This window comes from Theropithecus gelada, chromosome 12 (assembly GCF_003255815.1).
Source record: "Theropithecus gelada isolate Dixy chromosome 12, Tgel_1.0, whole genome shotgun sequence".
Taxonomy (NCBI): domain Eukaryota; kingdom Metazoa; phylum Chordata; class Mammalia; order Primates; family Cercopithecidae; genus Theropithecus; species Theropithecus gelada.
Window position 1 is genome coordinate 63886289 of NC_037680.1, and position 12730 is coordinate 63899018.

The 12730-nt window shown below is 32.2% G+C and overlaps 1 protein-coding gene across 3 annotated transcripts in view; it reads right to left on the reverse strand.

The window, feature by feature from the left end:
* CALCRL (calcitonin receptor like receptor) overlaps positions 1–12730 on the reverse strand; it is a 102741-nt gene that overhangs the window by 14233 nt on the left and 75778 nt on the right. For all 3 annotated transcript variants that reach the window (XM_025404550.1, XM_025404551.1, XM_025404552.1), the window contains 4 exons: positions 5486–5612; positions 2703–2856; positions 1253–1313; positions 1104–1170 (listed from right to left, as the gene is read on the reverse strand). In XM_025404550.1, the coding sequence (XP_025260335.1) occupies positions 1104–1170; positions 1253–1313; positions 2703–2856; positions 5486–5612 (409 nt within the window). The remainder of the gene's footprint in view (positions 1–1103; positions 1171–1252; positions 1314–2702; positions 2857–5485; positions 5613–12730) is intronic.

Genomic DNA, 12730 nt, shown 5'->3' on the forward strand with positions numbered 1-12730 from the left:
AAATGAATAGCAGCTGTAACTAAAATACCACTCTGAAGGACTGTAATTGCATTATGATCTCTAATACTCTCTGAGACAAAGCATACTAGATTGCTAGTTTGTATTAATTTACTTTCTCATTCAAATAATGTAATACACTTGTAATCCCAGCAGTTGTGGAGGCCAAGACAGAAGGATCCCTGGAGCCCAGGAGTTTGAGACCAGCCTGGGGAACATAGTGAGATCCCGTCTCTATAAAAATGTTTTAAAAAATTATCCAAGCATAGTAGTGTATACCTAGTCTTAGCTTCTCAGGAGCCTGAGGTGGGAGGATCCCTTAAACCCAGGAGTTAGGGGCTACAGTGAGCTATGATCATTCCACTGCACTCTAGTCTGGGCAACAGAGCAAGACTTTTTTTCAATTAAAATAATAAAAAATAATAATAGTGTAATAAAAGCATCGAATGTGACTTCTGTTTTTCTGCAATCACACTAAAATGTCTAATTGGTGCACTGACATTAAGTGATAATAATTATAATGTAAAATTTACATAAGTATTTTGTTTTATCTTGTTTGTCACCTCCCACCCCCCTGCTAATTCATCCTCTATTCCTCTCTGTGCCACAGGAGGCTGATGTCTGTGAACAGCTTCACTCAGACTTCCTTGCCCTGAGACATTTGCTGCATCTGGCTAATGGGGGAAAAAAAAGATAAGAGTATGGGAATAAAGATAAATTCGAGTCTTTGTTTCTGCTGCCTCTATACTGCCAGGCTGTGGTTTTGGCACTGGTTGTTTTTCTCCAATCAAAATCAGATCTCTTACTGGGTGACTCCTCCCAGTGCTCATTTCACTACACTAACACTTCTCTCTTCAGGTCTACCTGTGATAACAGCATTCCACTGTTGATCCCCAATGGCTCACCATCCCTTACTAATTAGTTACTTTGCCTTTCCTGCCTATACATCAAATATGATACCTTCACTAAACCCTACTCATTTAAGCACTGTGAACATGCATATCCATCTGTGTCCACTGGGACCCTGAAGGATATCATAGGCCAGATGGTTCAGAAATAAAGTTGAAATGTGAGCAATGATAAGGAAAGGAGAATTTGTTACATACCAGTAAAGCAGCACAAATTGGGCCATGGATAATATAGAGGAGATGGGTATCAGAACTGATCCAGCAACTAGAGAAAACATAAAAACATTATGTTGAAAATTTTTATTTTACATTATTCCAGTAGAAATAATAAAAAGAGATTTTCTTACTTGTCATTGTAATATAAGCTTCTAGCAATGGCATGTATACAAGCAGGAATCAGTGGAAATCCTGTAATACCAAAGAAAAAGAAAATAAATTGGATTTTTTTCTACAGATGGTATTTAAAAAATATATAATTAAATACAAAAATTCAAAGATACTCTAGAAGCAAAAAAACTAGCCACTGTATATTTGTTGAATAAACATTATTTGTATAGTCAACAATACACATTATAAAGTATTAGATATTTACATTTTTATGTTTGTGTGTATATGTGTGTATGTTTTCTTCTACTATAATTCATAGGTCATTTTGAATCAGTGGACTTCAGAACTTAACTCTTAAGATGTGTTTCCTAAGCCACAAGGATTAGAAGAAATTCAGCATTCATGTACTTTCTGTGAGATGGAATTGGCCAATATTTGGTACATTATCAGATGTGGAAAAAAGGTGAGAATCACAAGAACTTCCACTATGAGAGAGATTACTACTAGTAAGCCATTATTTGAAGAAGAGGAGAAAAAAAGAGATTAATTTATGTACCAAAAATTTGGCAGGCTTTGAACATTCTAAATCAGCTCTTCCAAATATGAAATTAAGCAATGCTTTATAAAGTTAATCAGAATACACTAAAATTGTGTGTGTGCGTGTGTGTGTATATTACACCTCTGTATATGTTTTTCTTTCTAGATATAGATGATAGCTTAGATAGATGATAGAGAGAGAGAGAGAGAGATAGATAGATAGATAAATAGATGATAGAGATGGCGATAGATAGATAGACAGATAGATAGATAGATAGATGGTAGGGTAGATATATGATAATAGATAAGTACAACTTCAGTTTTGTTTCTGGAAACTAGTCTTGTTAAATTCATTTCTGCACTTCATATTTTGTATTATTCCAGTTATTTTTAATATGTCAGAAGTATATCACTGTTTTCTTTGTGAATAATACCACATCAGAAGATTGTGTGGAAAAATATAAATCTGTTGCATGCCTTTATTCAATTACTAATCCCTCTACTCTTATCATAAAATGACAATATTTTAAACAAATATTTTTAGAATGGAACTTCAAAGATGTTTAAATCCAATGCTCTCATTTTACACGTGGCAAAAATGAATATTCAGAATAGTAAAAAGACTAAATCTTTAATTTATCATTCTACTTCTATTGTTTTAGTCACTACATAGTCAGTCAAGATACCCTATTCATTGGCATATTCAATAGAAAAAAAGACACTATTATATATTGACTTGTGACTACTGAAAACAATGGATGAGTCAGTGATTCTTTGCTTAAAATGTTGCAATTTGCAATAATAGGCAAAAGTTAATCACCTGATACTTTAAAAATGATTACTCATTGGTATATTCGTATTACAAAGGAACCTGGCATCCTCCAAAGGCTTTTTTAATCCATGGAATCAACAAGTATGTATAACGACACTTACCCCAGCCAAGAAAATAATACCACATTAAGTGTTGCTTCTCTGCAAACACAGCCACCACGATGAGTGTGTGTAGATAAATGCCTTCACAGAGCATCCAAAAGTAATTACAGCCCATCAGGTAAAGATGAATGAACTGGGACACTTTGCAACTAACCTGTGAGAAGAAAAAAACAATATTTACTTGTTTATGAATTGACATGTAAAACAATAGTTTTAGCTCAGGAAACATGGAACTTTCTCCCCTCCACACAAAATCCCATACATTAATGATTAGGATTTGTGGAATGCCAGTCTTCCTATTCATCTAATGATGCCTTTAAAGTTTTTAGCCACAGACTCCAAAGATTTATAATGGTATATCTTCCAGAAAAATGTCTAAATTCTAAATCTACTTTATTTAGTGAATGTGTATTTTCTGAATGTGTTTTTGTTATTATGTAATTATAAGTATAAAAGTGTCACACGTAAATAACTTTACACTTATTTACATCATCATGAATCCCTTGACTGTTGCATTCTGCTGAAAATAATAGTAATTTTACAACCAATTCATTAAAAGTGCCCAAATACTTGAAAAGTTTTGCATATTACATGCTCCTCATGCAAATGCTTATTAAATAATCATCTAATATATCCATAGGTTATCCTATCCAAATATGGGGTTTGAGGGCTTTGTGTAAGTAAAAAGAGGACCAGATTATTGTTTCCCTTCTGTTTTTCCTGAGGTCTCCATCTTTGCTTCTCTACTTTAAAACAGGCAAGGAAGAGAGACATTCAAATTACAGCAAAGAAAACACAAAAGAGTAAGAGTGACAGTTTACTCCCTTAAAGAGGAGAATACAATTAAAGCTTTCCCAAAAATACATGACCTGTTACTCCTATTGGCTCCAGTTTCTAGTCTGAAAATCAATAAATGTTTAGTGGCAATTATCATTATTTTTGAAATAGTTTTTTTAACCAAAAATAAAATTGAAAAGAAAATGCACTGGATTGTTAATATTGGGTTATCACAGAATAATAATAATGGCATTTGCCCAGGAGTTAGCCTAAAATACTTTTACAAATATTGTTTTATTTAATTCTTACAGTAGTCCTATGAGGTGTACGTTATCATTAGGCATATATTTTATAGATAAAAAAACTTAGTACTAGAGAAGTTAAATGATTTGCTAATATTTATACATCAATCATATCTACAACTTGAACATTCCAATTTTGTTTTCATTATATACAATGCCTCCTAACTAAAGGATATTTGTAAAACCTATTTATTCATTAAATGTATCTGCAGAATACATAACGTTAAATTTTAAATAATGTACCTTTATGTAAAACACAGCATTATATTAAAGTTCACTCAAAGGTGAAAATGAGATAGTCTACTCTATGGAAAGAAATTACAAATCTCAGCTTCAACTTTTTATCTAAAGAGTTTTTAAATATTTATATTTAATTGGGCTTCTAATTCTTGATTTCATTCAAAAAGTTAATCGATAAACCATTACAATAAAAAAGAATTAAGAACATACTGCAGAAAATTATTTCTATGCAGGGCATTAGTAATTCAGACAAAACAAAAATATATGACAATTTATAATTTGTTTATTAAACACATCTTTGTGTACAAATACGAGATTTAGAATCTCATGCTCTGCAGCTTCAAGACAAAACTCTGAATCTCCTTGTCTTACAGAAATTCACTCTAAAATGGCAGGACATTAGCCAGATTTATATGTTGCTAATTATACCCCAGTGTGTTTTCTAATCCAATGACTTTAGAGTGGAACATATGCAAGATTAAGCAATCCGGATGCACATGTGCAAGCGATGCAGGGAATTTTAGAATTTTGAAAGTTACTCTAAAAACACACATAAAACACACACGAGACTGTTTATTGACCCACTTGTTAGCAATTCTTTCCCTTCCTGATTTCAGTCACTAATTTTTTCTTTTAAAAAACACTTTATGTAGACTCATACACATATACAAAATATAGTAAATATTCCATAAACATTATAAAAGCAGATAATTTTTACAATTTGAATGTATGTTTATGTATTCAGATATTTTAATTTAAACATTTTCCATATGCATATAGCTTACACAAAATATATACATTTAGATAAGTAAGTTTTAAACTATGTTTTAAAAATATGGCCTGTAAGGCAACAATTTATAAATGTTTATTGAGATCGAACACTGTAGTTCCTTTTGAAACGTTATGCTATGAAGTTTAATCTCAAGTAGGATACGTACAGTTCATTCTTTTCCGGTTTTATTGACTTTTTAAAGTCAACCCGATACAAAAAAATATACTTTATTTAAGTTTTCCATGTGCATGTACTATTTTTTCGAACTATGCAGAGTTCATTGCTTTGAGTTTTTCATTTGGATTGAATAAATATTATGTAGTGATAAACTATTATGTCTCATAGCAGGAGGACTCTACAGCTATAAAATGAAGTGAAGATATGTGTATATGTATAAATAGCTGAAGCAAATAAATATATTACACTTTTTGATGTTCACTCATTATATCTTGGGGAATATTGAGAATACTCTGGGGGAATACTCTGTAGAGTAGATGTAGCTCTATTCTAATGTAGAAAGGTAAATATTTCTCAATATTCCCCAAGATAGAAAGACTTGAAAATATACATATATGTCAGACTTGAAAATATACATATATGTGTACTTAATTATACACATTATGCATATATCAGCCATGTTCCCGCTTTCCCATTAGGCCCTTGAACCAAGGGCACAATCTTGGTTTACTTACAGGATTTGTGGCTACTAAGGCCTGGTTGTTGGCCACTGCAGTGAGGTGAATGATTGTTACAACAGAGTTACAAACAAATGAGAAGAACAGATTTTTGTGTAAGGTAATCCTTTGGCAACTTAGGCTCCTAAAAAGCAAGAAAAACAAGTGTGTTCACATCATAAAATGTTTATTTATTAATCATTATTCAAATAAGATACATTCCCAATTCATAGCAGCTGTTCCACTTTTGAAAGAATTATTTTTTCTCCCTAAGATCCACTCATTATAAAATCTTAATTAGGGAAAACCTGTAAGTGCTTAAAACCTAGAGACAAATGAGTTGCTCCAGTAGAGGTAAATATACATAGGGCTAGAAAATTTGCCTGTACAAGGCCTCCACATGACTTTCTCTATTAATTTCTGAACACAATTAATAGTTTAACTCATTTTGCAAACATTGGGATACAGTAAAGTTAGATAATTGATCAAAACTTATGCAACTGATTAATTTGAACACTTTGTATTTGCTGTCAGATTCTCATGTGGATAACTCTTTTTTCATTATACCATATATATTGTTCTGTTTAAATATAACTGTGTGTTTTGTTGTGATGATGGTCATTACACAGACTAATCTGGAAAAAATAACAAAGTATTCAGAATAGATGAATTGATAAAAATGTAAACTTAGCAACCAATGAGATTTGCTCAGCTTTACTGAATTTTTCTAATTGGTGCAGCCATATGTAAGGTAAAAGTAATACCACCTTTTACTAGAGTTCCTCTTTTATAAAACAAAAGAGAGTTCACTGTGTGGAGTTCACATAGAAGTAGATTTCAACAAAAAGTGCCACTAATGATAAGTGATGTCACTCTTAGATTGAATCCACCTCTACTCTAAGAAGATTGTGCACATATGACTGCCTGCCTATGTTCAAGCACTACCTCCTTTATAATGCATTTACTCAAAGGCTCATTATGATCAAAGTTTCAAAATAATAGCATGGGATCCACTTGTACCTGAATATTTAATGTCAAGTGTGAACTCATATGAAGGAAGACCTGAGGAATTATTTCACTAGAGGCATACAATTTCATGATGTGTGTGTGTGTGTATGTGTGTGTGTGTGTGTTTTAAATGCCATCAATATGATCAACCTATATAATCCACCATATATAATTCAAGCCAAAGGCTTCTATTTTGGAAACTTTAAGGAGACCTTTACCTTATTTTATCACTACATCTCTTTATCTTAAATAGACTGTGTGCCCAGGATATTAGAATTAAGATGGGATGCCAAGGTTTTCTATATTTAAAAATGCAGTTTAGAGTATATTGCCTCTGAAATTGCCTTTCTTCCAGCTACAGGTCAGTGATTCCATATATAGCTCTAGTAATTAAAGAGCCTGGAGGAATATTTGATCCAAATCAATATTTATAAATTGTCAACATATGCCTTCTACAAGACTTCTATGAAAGGATGCATGGGCAAGATGGCTCTTGGAACGACTGCTGAGTGTGTGTAAGACATTCATATGCCAACAAATATGTGAAATCCAGCTGGAATCCATCAAAATAGAAACAACTGGAACCAGCTAGTATTTTCATATTAAAGAGTGGTTTACTTTGGCCTGACTTTGTAGTGTATGGGAGTAGTGACAGAGGCAGTAATCAGGCCTTATCTACAGATTATTGATTATATTCTATAGAAAAAAAGAATCTTTGAAAGTTTTGAACAAAAGAGTGGCATGATTCCTGCTATTACTTAGGAAAATTCAACACTGAGAGAAAGACAATCCTATTTTTGATAAAATGCCACAGCAATGACATAATTACTTTCTGTTCATTGAGCATGAAGAGAGTTAATGAATATCAGAAAAAGTCTAGTAAATAATGTTATTTTCAAATCAGTTATATTATGTGTGGTTTATTTCTGTAATTCGTCAGTGTTCCATGATGAAAGTTATAGACATACAACATTTGTTCATATGGTCTTATTTTAAAATGCCTGCTTTGAGCTCAGCTATGTCTATTGAGTGCCAAGTATTGTTTAGAAAGGAACTGCTTATCCATGCAAATATACATGTTTTTAGTAATACAATATAAGTAACTCAGCTACCATCAAGGGAAAAAAAGTAAAGCATTTTTCTTAACTGGATGATTTTGTCATTTTTCTGCTGAGCACACATATATCTAAGTCCATTGGCTAAGACATATCTATAAATAACAAAATTTCATAGTTTTCAAACTATAACAAAAAGATTGAGAAGGTTTGCTTAAACAGCAAGTAAGATATATTCGTAAGAAGTAAGTTGAAATAAAGGAAAGCAAACATTGAAGGAGACTTTCAAAAACAGAACTATTCTGCCATTAAAAAAAAAAAATGGACTTCTCTCATTCACTGCATTACAGATGGAACTGGAGGACAGTACATTAAATGAAATAAACCAGGAACAGAAAGAAAGCCTGCATGCTCTCAATCATTTGTGGAAGCTTTAAAAAAGTTGATTGCATAGAAGAAAAAAGTAGAACTAGAGGCTGGAAAGGGTAGGGGGAAGGTGGAGATAGGAAGAGATTTGTTAAAGGATACAAAATTACAGCTAGATAAGAGGAATAAATTCTAGTGTTCTGTATCACTGTACGATGACTATAGTTAACATGTAGTTTTAAATAGCTAGAAGGATTATGTGGGCATATTGCATGATAGTAAAAATTAGAAAAATAATTAAAGATAACTACAAGAAGGATATTGAATTTTCCCAACACAAAGAAATTATAAATATTTGGGATGATGGATATGCTAATTATCCTGATCTAATCCCTATATATTATAGATTTCTAAACATCACTGTGTATCCCATAAATATGTACAATTATTATATGTCAATTAAAAAGTGAAATAAATAAGACATGATAGAACAGCTGAAAGATAGGAGCTAGGAACATAATAAATACATTTATATTTTAACTGTTTATATTAATAATATTCACATGTTGAGAGATTGGAAGGGAGTAAAATAAAATGCTAACTGTAGTTAGTTGATGAAAAAATTTAATCCTCTTGTATACAGTTAAAGTTTAATCCTATTTGTATACAGTTAAACATCCTCTTGTCTTGAAAGGTAAGTACTTAAAAATGAGCTGCCGGTATATATTCTCTTCCAAACATGTCATTATTGTGAGTCAAACACACACACACACACACACACACACACACGACTTCTTATTCTCTTAGTATGGGATAAAAGGATATACCGTATTTCCCTTTTTAAGACCCAAACAATATCATTATGGGTAAAGTTTTGAAATAATAGAATGAAATTCCCTTGAAATTTATTGAATATTTAATATCAAGACAAAACAAGTTCTTAAGAAGATGCATTAAATAATTTCATTACAAAGACATTAAAGTTTTTTCAGAGTGTTTTACACAATTACCCAAATAACGTGGTCAGACTGGATAATCCACCCTATATAACTCAAACCAAAGACTTCTGCTTTGGAAACTCTGATATCCAGTTTAGCTGCCCAAATTGTAGTAAACTGGACCATTGCCACATCATTTCATTTAGTGTTGTGTAAATATGTCCTACTGTCTAAAATACTAACCTTTTGCTTCAGTTTCTTCCATTTCTACCTCCAGGCACTGTGCAACTTGAACAAATGCAGATGCTAAGTAACATATGGTTTCTATCAATGTCTAGTGTAAAAATGGCTCAGATTTTTCTGACGATGCATATTGTTTTTTTCTAAACATATTCCTTAACACATGTAAGTAGATTGGTACAAATAGAATCAACTCGTAAGTGAAAACCAAAAACATGTCATTGATAAACACATGATTTGTTCAAATGAAGCCCTAAAATATTTGTATATTTTTTCAAATACTAACCTGTAACAAATTTTACCTACTTTAAATTCTTAAATATTTTTATTTTATTCAAAATAGTAAAAGCAATTATCTTAGAGGCTTAGAGAACGTTTACAAAAATCTTTTGCTTTCTTTAAATTTTATAATCTCCCTTTCTATCCCAGCATAACCACAGAACAGAAAATGTGGTTTGTGGGTCCGGATTGTTTCTATTTCGTATTTTTTACATATAATTATTTTAAAATGCTATTTCAATATGCAATTTTGGCAAACAGAGTTACAGAGGCAGTTGATATTATTGTGTCAACAAAATCATTATACTTTATATGTAATGAAACTGTGTCTTTCAATTCACTTTTGGAACAATTTTAAAAGCAAGTAGCGTCAAGTCACTGTGTAGTTCAGACAGTGAATCTGAACTCTGCCATCTATTGACGGTATGACTTTGGGTAAATTATTTAAGATATTGAATCTTTAATTTTCTAATCTGTAATTTAGGGATAAAAATTGTACTTCATAGGATTGACTTGAAAGTTAGAGGAGGTAAATCACTTAAACTCTTAGCGTAACATCTAACCCATGATAAACACTCCATGTTAAGTTAGCTGTTGTTTTTTAACATAATTATCATATTGCTGATTTTAATCAAATGCTCTAATGGGTTTTAGGTACAAATAATAAAATAGCATGCAGGTTTACCTCAATAATGTAAAACTTCCTTTATATTAAAATATGTATATTTTAAGTAACTCAATCAAACAGAAAAAGTCATTTTTTTCTTACCAAACAGGAATTAGCATTAGACAGAATTTCCATATGATAAAGGGCAATACATAAAGCAACCTAAATTATCTTCCCAAGAAATTTCATTCTTTCTATAGTTGTTGTCAAATTGCCAGGTTCACTATCATGCAGATTCCAAATACTATAGTACTCCATCTTCAAAGTTCTGCCAGTATATGGACAATAACCTCTGTTTTCCATTTGCTTTTGACATGAGCTAAAAACTTCCAAACTACTTTTCTCAATACTAATTATGAGCAAAATGAATCATGAAAGGGGAAAGTACAAGCAATATAAGAATAGCACAGTCTACAAAGTATTGCTTTCTTATTCTACCTTATCTAATTTAATTTCCAATTTCTCAGATCTTTCCCCCCCAAAAAACACTAACAATGTATCCAAATGGAAACCGTCAATCTGAACATTGCTACAAACAATAGGCAGGAAACAACAAATACATTAAAAGAATCAGTAGTGTGACTATCTTTTGTCTATTCAACGGAACTCTCAAGTTGATGGAATCACATGTTTACATATAAGAAGTCTATAACCTCTTTCAGTAGCTCTCTTTTGGAGGCTGCTGGTGATCCAAATTAGATTAGGCCAGATTAGAAAGAGTGTGAGTATTCCAACCAAGGTGTTCCATGAAGGTCCTAGAGGAGAAATGATTGCTCTTCCTCCGTTATGCTCCCTCCTCCCATGCCCTTGCATTTCAGGGCTGCTGACTTAATGAAATATAGGAGTATCAGGCTGCATAAGGAACAGCCATGTTCATTTTGTATAGACAACTGATTTTCTACCGTTTGTGAATTGCTTTGGTAAGGCTGCTTTCCCTGGTGTTCTAGTGAACAGGAAACCAAGAGAAGAAAGTCTTTCTGAATCCCTGTGATTCTTGGGCTCCAAAACCAACCAACCAAACAAAAACCTTTTCAGAGGCAAAATTTATAATGATAGCAGCCACGATTTTTGAAACCCTTAGAATATCCCCAGCACAGAGATAAGCACTAGAAAGTCCTTATCATATTTAACAACTCCTTAAAGTATTATTATCTTTTAATAAAATGGAGGTAAGTTTCTCAAGGTTACACTCTTATTAAGTGATCTATTGAGTTTGAATTTTGAAGTTCTCAAGAAAGCAATAAGGCTTCTGACTACTTTATTATCCTGCTAGTCACTTACTATTGGATAGTAATATTTTGGGCACTGTTACTAGAACTGGGGAAACAGTTGTGAATAATACAAAGCAAAACCCTGACCTCCTGTGACTCCTATTATAGCGGACGGTAAATAGGCACATAAATTAAACAATGTAATCCCAGATAGGAAGACATCCCTGTTTGTCGAAGCCCTGAGCTTAAAGTTTCTGAGGGGCAAGAACAGGCCATGTGACAGAGTACAAGGTAAAAGTCCACGATGGCTTTTTTCCCATTCTACAGAATAAGTAAATTAAATTCAAAGAACATAACTTACTGAATGGCTTTTTGATTCTGAAGTTCATACTCTTTTATGTTATACGGCTTTTTTAATAATTAATGAAAAATTGTTTACTTTATTCTTTTTAAAAATGATCCCCATCTCTTTCATGTAAGACCTTCTTGGTTTTTGACATCTTAATGTTTCATCAGCAAATGTTAGCAGCATAATATCCAGTCACTCTGTTTTTTTCTTTTTCCTAAATACTAGAAATAGACTACAGTTTTGAGAATGTGCTTTGACTTTCTTCTCATATATGTCTGTGGGTATGATCTAGAAAAATAAACTGTCTATAATAATGGAAAACCCAATTGTGAAATATATTCTGACTTTTGGGGAAAAATGCCATTTATTTCTATTTTCTATTTCAAATAACAAAGTTTTAATCTATTCAAATAATGATATAATTTTCAAAATGTATTGTCATTCTATTGCCATGAAAATGTAGGTATGCTTAAATTAAACAGCACATATGATGAAATTCACTATTCTGAAGTTGCATATTTATCAAATATATCCGTAGGAATAAAAATATGCATATTTAATGTGGATTTGTAGCTTTATATTTTTTATATCTTAAGTCCAAATTATCTAATTCAGTTACTGTATTTACTTTATATTTCCATACCTGGGACTCTTCTCCATAAGCCAGTATAGCAATGACCTTATAGCAGAACAGGTTAATGTTAAAGCATGTCCATTATTTCTTGCACTATTCTGTCCACATTCAAACCGTATACTCTATGTAGAAACGCAATTATTTTCAATTCACTTTTGGAACAACTGGAAATGAGATGCAGCTAAAATGGACATATTTGAAACATTTTGGCACGATCTCACATTATGGAATAAGAATGTTTTCACTTCTCACAACATTCAGTTTGAGAGGGATGGATTTTTATGTTCACTAATTGATTAAAATTCGTTAATTTGGAGATAGACTCAGTGAGTATGACCCAATAAAACATTTAAGAAAACCTATAGTTCTCACGTCTGTAATCCCAGCATTTTGGGAGACCGAGGCGGGCGGATCACGAATTCAGGAAATCGAGACCATCCTGGCTAACACGATGAAACCCCGTCTCTACTAAAAATACAAAAAAAAAAAAAAAAAAAAAAAAACCGGGGGGGGGGG